We start from the raw sequence: 16238 nt of genomic DNA on the forward strand, positions 1-16238 counted from the left end.
TTTTTGTACTTGTGGGTATTTTCCCCTTTTTATATTCCCTTTGGAGTCTTTGGATGAAAGAATATACAGTGTTTTAAAGGCCTTTGGGCATAGTTGAAAATTGCTCTCTAGAAGGGTTGGATCAATATACAACTCCACCAAAAATGAGTTAAGAGTCATAGAAACTGACTGTATTGTAATAACTAGGAAAAATTTCTGAAAGAAATTCTATGCACTGAAAGAAAGCTTCCCATCAGCTGTTTGTGTACAGAAAAAGGGTTGACTTTTCTGGGCAGAGTTCATAATCAATACACTAAATGAGAATAAAAATGAAATGATAGGACAAACAAGAAAAACTAAATATGCTACTGAGGGATAATAGCACTAAAGATGTTATTGATGGAGAAAATTAGTGAAAGGATAAAAGGATTATAGATTTAGAAGGGAATGAATCCCAAACACAAAAAAAAATCTCCTCAATAAAACCAACATAGTTTGTAATCTCAGTTTCTGCTTCAAGATCTCCAATCAAGGAGAATTCATTCATTATATGCTGAGGCAACCTACTCTGCTTTTTATATAATTTGAATTGTTATGAAATTTTCCTTTTCATTCTTTTTAATTTCCAACCCGTGGTTCCTACTTCAGGCATTTGGAAAGAAATACATAAACCTAAGCTTTTTTTCCACATGAGGTGTCTTAAATACTTAGACACAACTATTATAATATCTCTTAAGTTGTTTTGTTTTTGTTGTTTCCTTTCCTTGGTTAGCCATCCACTATTCCTACAAGTGATCTTTATTGGATTATTAGCTATTTGGAGGCAAGACTATATCTTTGTGTTATCACAAGTACTTCACAGTGGGCCTGGTACATAGTAAGAACTTAATGTTATTGATGGATTTTTATGGAATGAAAGCAAAACCTTTTGCATCCCAATCAATCCTCAAATCATTCCAATTTCTTAAATACAAAGTGTCAATTTCAACTAAAGGCAGTATCACACATATGGTCAGTCCATAGAAATTACCCCTCCTCCCTAGACCTGAACCATATGCCTACCTAAAAGGTAAAATGCATTCATTCCCTTTGGATTTTATCATATTCTGGGGTTTATTAAGTTTCTGTTATTGTTCAGAGGTCCCAGTCTTCCTGATCTTAAACTTACAAGGACACTGAATAGACCCAGGTAAAGAAGTGAATATGTCTGGGGTCTTGTGAACACCAGGAGAGGTCACACCTTGAAGGTAGGTGGGGCTTCAGACTTCCAGGGAGCTTTAAAAGGGCCGCTGGGATAAAGGAAGACTCAGAGTCCCTGTGTACACTGCAAGTAGAGGAAAAAACTTGATGAAAAAGAGCAGAGTTGGGTGGCTAGGTGGCACAGTGGACAGAGCACCAGCCTTGGAGTCAGGAGTACCTGGCACTTAATAATTACCTAGCCGTGTGGCCTTGGGCAAGCTGCCTAACCCCATTGCCCTGAAAAAAAAATCTAAAAAAAAGAAGAACAGAGTTAACACCTTGAAGGACCAGCAGACTTCATTCTTCAAAGAAAGGAAGGAGGGGCTTCAAGCTTCCAGCAAGCTATAAAAGGGTTGCTAGGATAAGCCAAGGTCAGATTCACAGTGTGTGCACTGCAAGCAGAGGAAAAGGCAGAACTCTGAAGCTAAAGTAAACATCTCAGAAGAAACAAGGCAAAATGATCTCTTGTCCAGAGCCAATTGAAGACCTCCAGAAAGAGGTCACCTGTCCCATCTGCATGGATTTCTTCACAAAACCTGTGTCCATTCAGTGTGGCCACAGTTTTTGCCATTCTTGCCTCCTCAGTACCTGGCAGCAAGCCTCTACTCTTCTCTGTCCAGAATGCAGGAGTGTCTCCCAGCAGAGGGAATACAAAGCCAATGAGAGACTTGGGAAACTGGCTGACATTCTTAAAAAACTAAGACCCAGTGGTCTCTGCAACCCTGAAGGACATGGCAAGTGTGAGGTTCATCAGAAAGTGAAGAAGCTGTTCTGTGAGGATGACCTGAGCCCAATCTGTGTGTCCTGTTCTCAATCTCAGGAGCATGAGACTCATGACCTCTGTTGTATAGATGAGGCTGCTGAGAACTTCAAGGGGAAGCTCCAAGAAACTGTGACTTCTTTGTGGAAGAAAAGTGAGGATGTTGGTGGACAGGTGAGCTACGAGAAGATTAAATTTGCAATGATGGAGAAAGAAATAGAAATTCAAAAGAAGAATATTTTGTCAGAATTTCACAAGCTTATGAAATTCCTACATGAGGAAAAGGATGCCTATCTATTAAATCTGCAAAAAGGGGGGGTGACCTGTTTAGAAAGACTAAGCAGGAGAATCGGTAGATTATCCCAACAGAGTCAAGAATTAAGGGAGAGGATCACAGAGTTAGAGGAAGAATGTAAAAAACCAGATCTGGTTATGCTCCAGGATGTGAAAGGAATATTCAACAGGAATGAATTTGTGCTCCAAAAAGAAATAAAGGCCATCCATATATCTGTCCCTATCCAACCCATCCCTGGACTTTTGGAACGGATTTTCAATTTCAAAGTGGACATTACTCTAGATTGCAACACAGCTGAAACTGGTCTCATCATATCTGAGGATCTGAAGAGTGTGAGATATGGAGGTGTTCAGGAAGAAGCTCCCAGCAACAGTTGGGGAACAACAGATTTTGCCCAAGTTCTTGGGACTCAGTCCTTCATTTCAGGGAGACATTACTGGGAGGTGGAGGTGCCAAATAACACTGCCTGGTGTGTTGGCATCTGTACCATATCAAATGAGTTTCAAGACTTCTTTGTGCTTAGGAATGGACATGTAAACAATTCGTACTATCTTTATGCTGAAGCCCAGCACAATTTTTATTCCCATACAAAATATCGCCAGGCCAGTGTGCTTGATTTAAAGGTGGGAATTTTCCTTGACTATGAGCATGGAGAGATATCATTTTATCATGTGAAAAATAGATATCTAATTTATACTTTTCCTACCTCTTCATTCTCAGGACACCTCATGCCCTTCTTCTGTCTGTCTAAGACAAAGGATTGCTCTCTCACAATCTGTGCCTAATGGAGAGAGATCAAGGTTTCCATACTTATTGGCTAGATGGACTTCTGACACTGTTATACCAATTCCTATGTACTTTGTAATATGAAAATCTCCCTGCCATAAATAATAATATGAGCTATGTTACACCAATAATTGTTTCACTTTTGTTCTCTGTATACCAGCTTCCTATAGTGTTGATGAGATTTAATAAATTTCCTGTTTAACTGAGAAATAAAACTGGAACTGATTATCATTCCTTTTGTATTTTATTTTTTCCTATTTTATATAAAGCTATTTTTCACCATTCATTTTTTAAGATTTTCAGTTTCACAGTTTTCTCCCTTCTCCCTTCTGTCACACCCTCCCCCCCCCCATCCAAGGCAGCAAGTAATCTGATAGAAGTTATACAGGTTAACAACCATCATAAACATATTTCCATATTAATCATGTTGTGAAAGAATCAGAACATGAGGGGGAAAAACATGAGAAAGAAAAACAAATTCAAAATATGAACATAATATATATTCCTCTACACTTAAACTCCACAGTTCTTTTTTGAATGTGGATGACATTGTCTATCACAAGCCTTTTCCAACTGACTTTGATTGTTGTATGATTCAGAAGAGTTAAGTGTATCAGAGTAGATCATCAATGTTCTTGCTCCTGTGTACAGTGTTCTCCGGGTTCTTCTCACTTCACTCTGCATCAGCTCTTTTAAGACTACAGAATTTTCATGAAATTGCCTGCTCATGCCTTATTAAACAATAGAATTTCATCCCATTCATATACATCAACTTGTTTAACCATTCCTCAATTAACGGGCTTACCCTCAATTTCCAATTCTTTGAAACCACAAGAAGAATACTAGGAACACTTTCATGCATGTGGGTCTTCCCCCCTTTTCATATTGTCTTTTGAATCTTTGATTCAAAGGATATGCAGTTTCAAAGATCTTTGGTCATAGTTTCTAATTGCTCTCCAAAAGGATTGGATCAGTTCACAACTCAATCGACAGTGAATTAGTGTTCCAGAAACTGTATTTTAATGACCAGGAAAAACACCTGTCATCTCCCATGGAAAAACATATCCCATCAGTTATTTGGGATGATTTGTCTGGGCAGATTCACAATCAATATACTAAAAGAAAAGAATAAACATGAAATGATGACAGAAGATGCCATCAAACCAAGCCTATCTTTGCTTAAAACATTATATTGATGAAGAAAATTATGGAAAGGATTATAGATTTAAAAGAACCTCTGGAGGTCTTCAAACAAAAATGTCCTCTGCTATGTAACAATTGCTTGTTATCTCAGTTTTTGCTAGAAGACCTTCAATTAAGGAGAATTCATTCCTTACCTGCTTAGGCAACCTGCTCCACTTTTACATAATTTGAATTTTGAGAAAGTTTTCTGCTTCATTCTTTGTAATTTCCAACTGCTGGTTCCTGCTTCTGGCTCTTGGAAAGAAACACACTAAGCTTAAGCTTTTTTTCCACATGACAGTCTTAAATACTTAGAGGCAGCTAATAGATATCCCTAGTTGTCATTTTTCCCCCTCCTCATGGTTAAACATCCACTATTCTTTCAAGTGATCATTAATAGATTGTAAGCTCCTTGAGGGCAGGGACTGTCTCTTTTTGTCTTCCCAGAGGGCCTGGTACATAATAAGAACTAATAAATGGATATCCATGGATTTCTGTGGGCCAAAATCAAGAACCTTTGCTATCTCAATCAAACATCCTTTAGACATTCAATTAATTTAAAGTTCTTTCCTCAAAGTAACACTTCAAGGTAGAGGAACTATTCCCTCCCAAGTCCTGAACCCAAATGCCTATCCATAAAAAGTAAAAATGCATTCACTTCCTTTAGGGTCTTATCATATTGTAGGGACTTCTTAAGCTTCTGTTATTGTTCAGTGGTATCCCACGCTTACTGACTTCATTTTATAGTCAACAGTAACCGACTAAAACAAGATAAAGGAATGAATGAACCTGGAGTCTGCTAAACACCAAGAAAGGTCACAGCTTAATGGAAGGAGGGGCTTCAGGCTTCTAGTAAGTTAGTTATAAAAGGGTTGTTGGAATAAAGGAAGACTGTCTCTGTACCCTGTAAGAAGAGGAAAAAGCAGAGCTCTGAACCTGAAGAAAACCTGCAGAGCTCACACTTTGAAGAAACAATGCAGTTCAAGCCTTGAGGGTATCAGACTTTAGGCTTCCAGGGTTTTACACAAGGGCTTCTGGGATAAGCCAAGACTCAGAATCCCTATGTGCACTGCAAGCAGGAGAAGGCAGAGGTCAGAGGCTGGACACCAGGACCATTCACATCTGGAAGGAAGGAAAGGAGGGAGGATTTCAGGTTTTCAGGATTCCAGGGACTCATCTATACAAGGGCTGGGATAAGCCTAGACTCAAGATTCTCTGTGTGCATTGTAAGCAGAGGAAAAGGCAGAGTTCTGAGGCTGAAGTAATCATCTCAGAAGAAACGAGGCAAAATGGTCTCTTGCCCAGAGCCAATTTGAAGACCTCCAGAAAGAGGTCACTTGTCCCACCTACATGGATTTCTTCAAAAAAACCAATGTCCATTCAGCGTGGCCACAGTTTTTGCCATTCTTGCCTCCTCAGTACCTGGCAGCAAGCCTCAACCTTTTTCTTCTACCCAGAGTGCAGGAGTGTCTCCCGGCAGAGGGAAAACAAAGCCAATGTGAGACTTGGAAAACTGGCTGACATACTCAAAAAACTAAGACCCAGTGGTCTCCAGAAAACTGAAGGACATGGCAAGTGTGAGGTTCATCAGAAAGTGAAGAAGCTGTTCTGTGAAGATGACCAGAGCCTAATCTGTGTGTCCTGTTCTCAATCTCAGGAGCATGAGACTCACAGCCTCTGGTGTATAGATGATGCTGCTGAGAACTTCAGGAGGGGAGCTCCAAGAAACTGTGGCTTCTTTGTGGAGGAAAAGTGAGGTTGTTGCTCGGCAGTTGAAGAATAAGACAATGAATTTTCATTGTTAAGGAAGGAAATAGACATTCAAAAAATATTTTGCCTGAATTCCATAAACTTGTACAATTTCTCCATGAGAAAAAGGATGCCTATCTATCAAATCTGAAGCAGAGGAGACAAGTGGCTTAGAATGTCGAAGCGAGAGAATCACTGGATTGAACCAACAGAGTCGAGAATTAAGAAGAGATCTGAATATGCCACAGGATACAAAAGGAGTATTAAACAGCAATGAATTTATACTCCAAAAAGATATAGAGCCTATTCATATATCCATCCCTGTCCATCCCTGTCCTGGTCTAAAGGAATGAATTTTCAGTTTAAAAGTGGACATCACTTTGGATTGCACAGCAGCAGATTACAGTCTCATCATATCTGAGAATCTGAGGAGTGTAAGATGTAGAGATGTCCAGGAAGAAGCACCTACCAACAATGGGGGAACCAACAGATTTTGCCCAAGCTTTTAGGACTCAGACCTTCATTTCAGGGAGATGTTAGTGGGAGGTACAATAACACTGCCTGATGTGTTGGTATCTGTAACAAATCAAACATCTGTAACAAATCAAAAGAGTTTCAAGATTTCTTTGTACTTAGGAATAGTCAGTTGAACAATTCCTACCATCTTTTTGCTCAGACCCAGCACAATCTTTATTCCCATATACAATACCTCCTGACCAATATGCTTGACTTAAAGGTGGAACTTTTCCTGGATTATGAACATGAAGAGATATCATTTTATCATGTGAAAAAGAGATGTTTAATACATACTTTTACTACTACTTCATTTTCAGGAAACCTCCTGCCCGTCTTCTGCCTTTAAAAAATTTTTATTTATGTTTAGGCTTCCAGGGATTTATACACAGGCTTCTGGGATAAGCCAAGACTCAGAATCCCTATGTGCACTGCAAGCAGAGGAGAAAGCAGAGGCAATGGGGTTAAGGGACTTGCCCAAGGTCACACAACTAGGCAATTATGAACTCAGGTTGTCCTGACCCCAGGGCCAGTGTTCTATCCACTGCACCACCTAGTTGCTTCCTTCTGCCTAAGTCAAAGGATAGCTGTCTCACAATCTGCCCCTAATTGAGAGATATCATTTATATAGTTTTTTGGCCAGATGGATTTCAGGCACTGTTTCTCCAATTCCTGTCTATTCTATTCTATGTATATCATTGTACCCACTCTCCATGCTATAAATAATAACTTTTCCAATTCCATTGTGACCCCACTAAAATATAAGCTATGTTATACCAAGAACTGTTTCATTTTGTTCTCTGTCCACCAGGTGCCTAGAAAGTTATTGAGGTTTAATAAAGACTTGTTGAAATATAAAATAAAAATGAAATGTTGTCTTTTTTTTCCTTTTTTAGAATTTTCTTTTTTCCAAAAATATTTTTAACATTCATTTTTTTAAAATTTTGAATTCCACATTTTTCTTCTTTTCCACTTTCCCTCTAACCCAACCCCAGACAAAAGCAGCAAGTATTCTGACAGAAGTTATACAGATTAACAATTGTCTTAAAACATATTTCCATATTAGCCATGTTGTGAAAGTAGAATCAGAACCAAAGAGAAAAAAACCATGTCAAAGAAAGACAAATTAAAATCTTGAACATAGTATGCTTTTTTTCTGCAATTAGACTCCATAATTCTTTGTCTGAATGTGGATAACTTTTTCAACACAAGTCTATTGGAACTGTCTTTGATCATTGTATTGAGAAAATAGTCTATCATATTTAATCATCACACATTGTTGCTATTCATGGGTACAATATTCTCCTGGTTTGGTTCATTCACTTTGGGGTTTTTTTAAGTTGTTTTGCAAGGCAATGGGGGTTAAGTGGCTTGCCCAAGGCCACACAGCTAGGTAATTATTAAGTGTCTGAGGCCGGATTTGAACTCAGGTACTCCTGACTCCAGGGCCAGTGCTCTATTCACTGTACCACTTAGCCACCCTACCCCATTTCACTTTGCATCAATTCTTTTAAGTCTCTACAGAATTTTCTAAAATTTGCCTGCTCATGATTTCTTGTTAAGCAATAGTATTCCATCCCATTCATATACAAACATTTGTTCAGCTACTCCTCAGTTGATGGACATGTCCTCAGTTTTCAATTATTTGGAACCACAAAAAGAGTATTAGGAATATTTTTGTACATAGAGGTCTTTTTCCCTTTTTTGTATTCCCTTTGAAATCTTTGAATGAAAATCTATACAGTTTTATGACCCTTTAGACAGAGTTCTAAATTTCTCTCCAAAAAGGTTAGATTAGAACATAGTCCCAAGAACAGTGACTTAGTCACAGAAACTAACTGTATTTTAATGATCAGGAAAAAAAATCTGTCATCTCCAATGAAAGAAAGTTCCTCCTCAGCTGTTTGCCTCTAAGCAAAGGGTTGACTTGTCTGAGTAGAGTTCATTAGCAACAAACTAAATGAGAAAAATAAAAATGAAATGATAGGACATGCAAACAAGACAAGCCCATCCTTGAATTAAACATGCTATTTATGGACTATAGCACTAAAGATGTTATTGATGGAGGAAATTAGGGAAAGGATAAAAGGAGTATATATTGCGAAGGTACTTGATCTTCTAACCAAATCTCATACACAACAAAAATCTCCTCTACCATATAACCATTTTAGTTTGTTCTCTCACTTTCTGCTTGAAGATCTCCAGTTAAGGAGAATTCATTCATATTTGGTGAGGCAACCTACTCCACTTATATAATTTGAATTGTTATGAAATTTTCCCTTTCATTCTTTGTAATTTCCAATCAATGGTTCCTCCTTCTGGCATTTGGAAAGAAATATGTAAACCTGTGCTTTTTCCCACATAACATGTCTTAAATACTTAGACACACTATTATATTATCTCTTAGTTATTTTATTTTTTTTCCTTTCCCTGGTTAACTATCCACTGCTCCTTCAAGTGAGCTTTATTAGATTGTTAGCTCCCTGGAAGCAAGACTATCTCTTTTTGTATCATCAGTACTTCACAGTGGACCTGGTACCTAGTAAGTATTTAATAAATGCTCAGTGAAGGATATATTGATGGAATGAAAACAAGACCCTTTGCCATCCTAATCAATCCTCCTTTAGATATTCAAGATTCTTCCCTAAAAAGTGGCACTTTCAACTAAGTAACCCCATATGGGATACATAAAAGGTAAAAATCCCATTTGTTCCCTTTGAGATCTTATATTGTTGAGACTTATGATTCTGTTCTTGTTCAGAGGTGACCCACTCTTCCTGACCACATTTTATACTCAAAATAATACTAAGTATAACCAAATGAAGAAGTGAATATACCCCAGGTCTTATGAATACCAGGAGAAGTCACGCCTTGAGGGAAGGGGGGCTTCAGGATTCCTGGGAGTTATAATAGCTACAAGACAAGACTCAGGGTCCCTGTGTGCACAGCAAGTAGAGAGAAAAGAAAACAGCAGGTGAAAAAGAGTCCAGTTAACACTTCAAAGGAAGGAAGGAAGGACTTCAGGTTTCCAGCAAGCTATAAAAGGGTTGTAGAGGTAAGAGAAGAATCAGATTCATTGTGTGTGCCCTACTGCAAGCAGAGGAAAAGGCAGAGCTCTAAGGCTGAAGAACTCATCTCAGAAGAAGCAAGGCCAATTACCTCTTTCTCAGCACCAATTGAAGACCTCCAGAAAGAAGTCACCTGTCCCATCTGCATGAATTTCTTCAAAAAACCAGTGTCCATTCAGTGTGGCCACAGTTTTTACCATTCTTGAATCAACAGCAGCTGGCAGGAAGCCTCTACCCTTTCCTTGTGTCCAGAGTGCAGGAGTGTCCCCCAGCAGAGGGAATACAAAGCCAATGTGAGACTTGGAAAACTGGCTGACATTCTCAAAAAACTAATACCCAGTGGTCTCTGGAACCCTGAAGGACATGGCAAGTGTGAGGTTCATCAGAAAGTGAAGAAGCTGTTCTGTGAGGATGACCTGAGCCAAATCTGTGTGTCCTGTTCTCAGTCTCAGGAGCATGAGACTCACAGCCTCTACTGCATAGATGAGGCTACTGAGAACTTCAGGGGGAAGCTCCAAGAAACTATGACTTCTCTGTGGAGGAAAAGTGAGGATGTTGGTGGACACATAAACTATGAGATTAAATTTGCATTGTTGGACAATCAAAAAAGGAATATTTTATTCAAATTTGATAAAGTTCTACAATCCCTACATAAGGAGAGGGATGCATATCTATCAAATCTGCAAACAAAAGGATTGAGAAGTTTAGAAAGACTGAGCAAAAGAATCAGAGGATTGTCCAACCAAAGTCAAGAATTACGGGAGAGGGTAACAGAGTTAGAGGAAGAATGTAAGAAACCAGATCTGGATATGCTCCAGAATGTGAAAGCAATATTAAAGAGGAAAGAAATTGTGCTCCAAAAAGATATAGAGGCTGTTCGTATAGCCATCGCTGTCCAACCCATCCCTGGACTTATGGAACGGATTTTCAAATTGAGAGAGGACATCACTCTGGATTGCACAATAGCAGATCATGGTCTCATCATATCTGATGATCTGAAGAATGTGAGATATGGAGGTATTCAGGAGGAAGCACCCAGCAACAGTAGGGGACCAACAGATTTTGCCCAAGTTCTTGGGACTCAATGCTTCATTTCAGGGAAATATTACTGGGAGGTGGAGGTGCCAAATAACACTGCCTGGTGTGTTGGCATCTATAACAAATCAAAAGAATCTCAAAACTTCCTTGTGCTTAGGAATAGACAGGTAAACAATTCCTACTATTTTTATGCTGAAGCCCAGCACAATCTTTATTCCCATATACAATACCGCTTGACCAGTGTGTTTGACTTAAAGGTGGGCATTTTCCTCGACCATGAACATGGAATGATACCATTTTATCATGTGAAAAAGATATCTAATTTATACTTTTCCTAATACTTCATTCTCAGGATACCTCGTGCCCTTTTCTTCAGTCTTTCTAAGACAAAAGATTGTTCTCTCATAATCTGCACTTAATTTAGAGAGATCAAGGCAATACAAGAGATCAACCAATACAAACGTATTGGTTAGCTGGACTTCAGGCAATGTTAGACCACTTCCTATCTCCTCTGTTTTATGAAAATAGTTGTACCCTGCTAAAGATAATAACTTTTACAATTTCATCTCTATATCTTTTCCCTTAATCCCCAGTCAAATATAAGCTATGTTACATCAAGAATGGTTTCATTTTGTTTTCTGTATACCAGAGGCCTAGAAATTTGATGAGATTTAATAAATTCTTGTTAAGTTGTTAAATAAAATTTAAAGTGATTGCATTTCTTCTCTTTTGTCATTTCTTTTTTTCCAATTATATGTAAAGATTATTTTCAGCATTCATATTTTGTAAGATTCTGAGTTCCAATTTTTTCTCCCTTCTTCTCTTCCTAGCTATCTCCCAGTCCAAGATAGCAAGTAATTGGAGAGAGGTTATACTGGTTAACATCATCTTAAACATATTTCCATATTAGTTATGTTGTGAAAGAAGAATCAGAACAAAAGCTAAAAAACCATGAGAAAGAAAGAAAAACAAATTAAAACACATGAACACAGTATGCTTTGTTCTACATTTAGATTCCATAGTTCTTTCTCAGGCTGTGGATGACATTCTCCATCAAAAATCTTTTGGAACTGCTTTTGAGCTTTCTATTGTGGAGAAGAGTTAAGTTTATCGTAGTTGATCATCATACAATGTTGTTCTTCATGTGTACAATATTCTCTTGGTTCTGCTCCCTTCACTTTTCATCAGTTCATGTAAGTATGGACAGAATTTTCTGATATTCTCCTGCTCATGATTTCTTAATGGACAATAGTATTCCACTGGTGAACCCAAAGAGAGAGATGGGGACCAAAATTTGATAAGTTTGGAGATCTTTCATTTACCTGGGAATGCTTGCGGATGAAGAGTACCCAAATCAGACAGTCCCTGAGTGTTCACAGGATAGGATTTTTATAGTGTTGGGGGTGGGGAGTACTGAGAGCAAGCAGGATACAGAAGCAAAGGCAGAAGTTAGATATATTTTTTTGTTATACTACTACAAACATATGTAAATATATGGTTCAGTATAGTTAGGGGACTATACAGAGTGGGAAAGGGTCAGGGCCTTTGTGTGATGTCTGAACATGTTGCATGAGATAGAGGGAGTCACATATTCATGAGTTTCCCACAAGTTTGAGGGAGTGAAAATTTACTATCTTATGGTGCCATCCACACCTTTGGAACGGGAGGCAGTCCTAGGAGGAAGCAGGAATTTTACAGATAGAGCAAGATGATTAGGCTAATAAGTGTGCTTTGTGAATCTTAAAAAAATTCATGGTATATCTGTGACCCCCCAGGGTCAAGCATTTGGATCCTGTCAGGTTATTTTCAGACCTAAAGGTGCCTGGCTAAAGTTATATTTCTGAGGAGTTTCTCAAGGCCCAGAAAAGTATCAAGGACCCCTTCTATACAGGGATTATACAAATATTGGTATTATACTTCACCACCCTATCCATATACAATAACATGTTTAGTCATTCCTCAACTGATAGCATGCCCTCAATATCTTAATTCCTTGAAACCACAAAAAAGGGTTATTATAAATATTTTTGTACATGCTGTTCCTTTTCCCTTTTTTGTATTCTTTTCAGATCTTTGATCAATGGATTATATACCATTTTATAACCCTTTGGACGTAGTTCCAAAGTGGTCTCCAGAATAGTTGGATCAGTTCACAACTCTAACAAAAATTAATTAGTGTCCTGGAAACTGACTATATTTTAATTACCCAGAAAATTGCCAATCATCTCCAGTGGAAGAATTTTCCCTATCAGCTGTTTGTGTACAAGGCAAAGGACTGACTTTTCTGGGCAGAGTTCAAAAGTGACACATTAAATGAGAACAAAAATGAAATGATGATAAGATTAACTATCCTAAATAAGGCAAGTTCATCTTTGTCCTAAACATGCTATTAAGGGAGAAAATTGGAAAAAAGATTCAAAATTTAGTATGGGTTTGAGAGCTCTACTACCTGACTTTGTAGCCTAAGAAAAATCTCCTCTACAATAAGACCAATATACCTGTTTATCTCAGTATTTTTTTGAAGAACTCCATTTAAGGAGAATTCATTATCTACTGGGCCAACCTGCTCCACTTTTGTGTATCTTAAAGAAAGTTTTTCCCCTTTCATTCTTTGTAATTTCCAACTACAGGTTCCTACTTTGAACTTTTGGAAAGAAACTCCTAAGCTTTTCCCCACAAGACAGGTCTTAAATATTTTGAGGCAGCTATTAGATATCCCTAAGTTGTTATTTCTCTACCTCCTCTTAGTTATATTCCACTATTCCTTCAAAGTGATCTTTAATAGATTGTAAGCTCCTTGAGGGCAGGGATGGTCTTTTTTTAATTCCCAAGATGTTAGAAAGGGCTTGGTACATGATCAGAACTTAAATGGTTATCTATGGATTATATGGAATGAAACCAATAATTTTTGCCATCCCAGTGAAACACCCTTTAGAAATGCAATTCATTGAATTCCCTAAAAAGTAGTACTTCAAGGCAGAGGAGCTATCCCCTTCTAAGTGCTGAACCATATGCCTATCCATAAAAGGTACAATTTCATTCACTCCCTTTCAGGTCTTAGAATATATTGTAGGAACTTATTAAATATTAACCATTGTACTTCCTTTTAGCCTCTAAAATAACTCTGAATAGAACAAGTGGAACACCAGGAAAGATCACATCTTGAAGGAATTAGGGGGTTTCAGGCTTTCAGGGAACTATAACAGGGATACTGGGATGAGGGAAGATTGAGATTCTCTGTGTACACTTGCAAGAGAGGAAAAAGCAGAGCTCTCATTCTGAACAAAAAAAAAAGCAGAGCTCACATCTTGAAAGAGCTGGAGAGTTCACACCCTGAAAGAAGGAGGGGCTTCAGAGTTCCAAGGAGCTATAAACGGGCTATTGGGATGAGGGAAGTTTGAGAATCTCTGTGTGTACTGTAAGAAGAGGGAAAAAAAATCAGAGTTCTGATCCAGAACAAAACAAGTGGTGAAAACCAACAGTTCACACCTTGAAGAAGCAGTAGAATTCACACCTTGAGAAGAGAGGTTTCAGGCTTCCAGGGAAGTATAAAAGGGCTGATGAGATAAGCCAAATCTCAGATTCTCTGTGAGCACTGAAAGCAGAGGAGAAGGCAGAGCTCAGAGGCCAAACACCAGGAGCATTCACATTTGGAAGGAAGGAAGTGAGAGTTTCAGCTTTTCAGGGTTCCAAGGAAATATATGACAACTGTTGAGATAAGGCAAGACTCACCTTGACTGTGTGCACTGCAAGTAGAGGAAAAGGCAGAGCTCTGAGAATGAAGTAAACATCTCAGAAGAAACAAAGCAAAATGACCTCTTGCCCAGGGCCAGTTGAAGACCTCCAGAAGACCTCCTGTCCCATCTACATGAATTTCTTCAAAAAAACCAGTGTTCATTCAGTGTGGCCACAGTTTTTGCCATTCTTGCCTCCTTAGTACCTGGAAGCAGGTACTTGTGTCCAGAGTGCAGGAGTGTCTCTCAGCAGAGGCAATACAAAGCCAATGTGAGACTTGGAAAACTGGCTGACATTCTCAAAAAAATAAGACCCAGTGGTCTCTGGAATCCTGAAGGACATGACAAGTGTGAGGTTCATCACAAAGTGAAGAAGCTGTTCTCTGAGGAAGACCAGAGCCCTATCTGTGTGTCCTGTTCTCAATCTCAGGAGCATGAGACTCACAGCCTCTGGTGTATAGATGAAGCTGCTAAGAACTGCATGGAGAAGCTCCAAGAAACTATGACTTCTCTGTGAAAGAAAAGTGGGGATGTTGCTTGGTAGTTGAAGAATGAGAAGACAAAATTTGCATTGTTGGAGAAGGAAATAGACATTCAAAAAAAAAGAATATTGTGCTCCGATTCCATAAGGCTATACAATTCCTTCATGAGGAGAGGGATGCATAACTATCATATCTGCAAACAAAAGGGTCGACAAATTTAGAAGACCTGAGCATGAGAATCAGTGGATAGACCCAACAGAGTCAAGAATTAAGGGAGAGGATCACAGAATTAGAGGAGGAATGTAAGAAACCAGATCTGGATATCCTCCAGGATGTGAAAGGAGTATTAAACGGGAATGAATTTGTGCTCCAAAATGATATGGAGTCTGTTCGTATAGCCATCCCTTTTTAGCCCTTCCTTGGACTTATGGAACGGATTTTCAATTTGAAAGTGGACATCACTCTGTATTGTACAACAGCAGATCACAGTCTCATCATAACTGAGGATCTGAAGAATGTGAGATATGGAGGTGTCCTTGAGGAAATGCCCAACTGTAGTGGGGGACCAACAGTTTGCCGAAGTTCTTGGGACTCAGTCCTTCACTTCAGGGAGGTATTACCGGGAGGTGGAGGTACCAAATAATACTGCCGGGTGTGTTGGCATCTGTACCATATCGAATGAGTTTCAAGACTTCCTTGTGCTTAGGAATAGACAGATAAACAATTCCTACTATCTTTATGCTGAAGCCCAGCACAATCTTTATTCCCATACACAATACCGCTTGACCAATGTGTTCAACTTAAAGGTGGGCATTTTCCTCGACCATGAACATGGAGAGATATCATTTTATCATGTGAAAAAGAGATATCTAATTTATACTTTTCATACTACTCCATTCTTAGAACACCTCATGCCCTTGTCTTTCTAAGACAAAGGATTGTTCTCTCACAATCTGCACTTAATTTAGAGAGATCAAGGCTTACATACATATTGGCTAGCTGGACTTCAGGCAATGTTAGACAACTTACTTTTTTTATGAAAATAGTTGTACCTACTCTCCCTGCTAAAGATAATTTTTACAATTTCATCTCTATCTTTTCCCTTAATCCCCAGTCAAATATAAACTATGTTACATCAAGAATGGTTTCATTTTGTTTTCTGTATACCAGAGGCCTAGAAATTTGTTAAGATTTAATAAATTCTTGTTGAATTGTTAAATAAAATTTAAAGTGATTGCATTTCTTCTCTTTTGTCATTTTTCCAATTATATGTAAAGATTGTTTTCAGCAGTCATTTTTTGTAAGATTCTGAGTTCCAAGTTTTTCTCCCTTCCTCCCTTCCTTCCCAGCTATACCTCAGTCCAAGATAGCAAGTAATTGGAGAGAGGTTATACTGGTTAACAATCATCTTAA

The 16238-nt window shown here is 38.5% G+C and overlaps 1 protein-coding gene and 3 pseudogenes across 1 annotated transcript; all 4 read left to right on the plus strand.

Annotated features, from left to right (window-relative positions):
* Positions 1–1675: 1675 nt before the first annotated feature.
* On the plus strand, positions 1676–3058 carry LOC141499489 (E3 ubiquitin-protein ligase TRIM11-like). Its single transcript, XM_074202184.1, has 2 exons — positions 1676–2178; positions 2416–3058. The coding sequence occupies exons 1-2, from the start codon at positions 1676–1678 to the stop codon at positions 3056–3058; spliced, it is 1146 nt and encodes a 381-aa protein (XP_074058285.1).
* Positions 3059–5530: 2472 nt separating this feature from the next.
* LOC141499490 (E3 ubiquitin-protein ligase TRIM48-like) lies at positions 5531–6852 on the plus strand (annotated as a pseudogene).
* Positions 6853–9181: 2329 nt separating this feature from the next.
* LOC141499491 (E3 ubiquitin-protein ligase TRIM11-like) lies at positions 9182–11028 on the plus strand (annotated as a pseudogene).
* Positions 11029–14684: 3656 nt separating this feature from the next.
* Positions 14685–15788, plus strand: LOC141499492 (putative E3 ubiquitin-protein ligase TRIML1; annotated as a pseudogene).
* The last annotated feature ends 450 nt before the right edge of the window (positions 15789–16238 follow it).

Source organism: Macrotis lagotis, chromosome X, assembly GCF_037893015.1.
Source record: "Macrotis lagotis isolate mMagLag1 chromosome X, bilby.v1.9.chrom.fasta, whole genome shotgun sequence".
Lineage (NCBI taxonomy): Eukaryota > Metazoa > Chordata > Mammalia > Peramelemorphia > Peramelidae > Macrotis > Macrotis lagotis.

Coding starts and splice junctions, on each gene's coding strand:
- LOC141499489 (XM_074202184.1), top strand. CDS start 1,676: ATGATCTCTTGTCCAGAGCCAATTGAAGACCTCCAGAAAGAGGTCACC. Junction 2,179..2,415: donor TACGAGAAGATTAAATTTGC/AATGATGGAGAA, acceptor TCTGGTTATGCT/CCAGGATGTGAAAGGAATAT.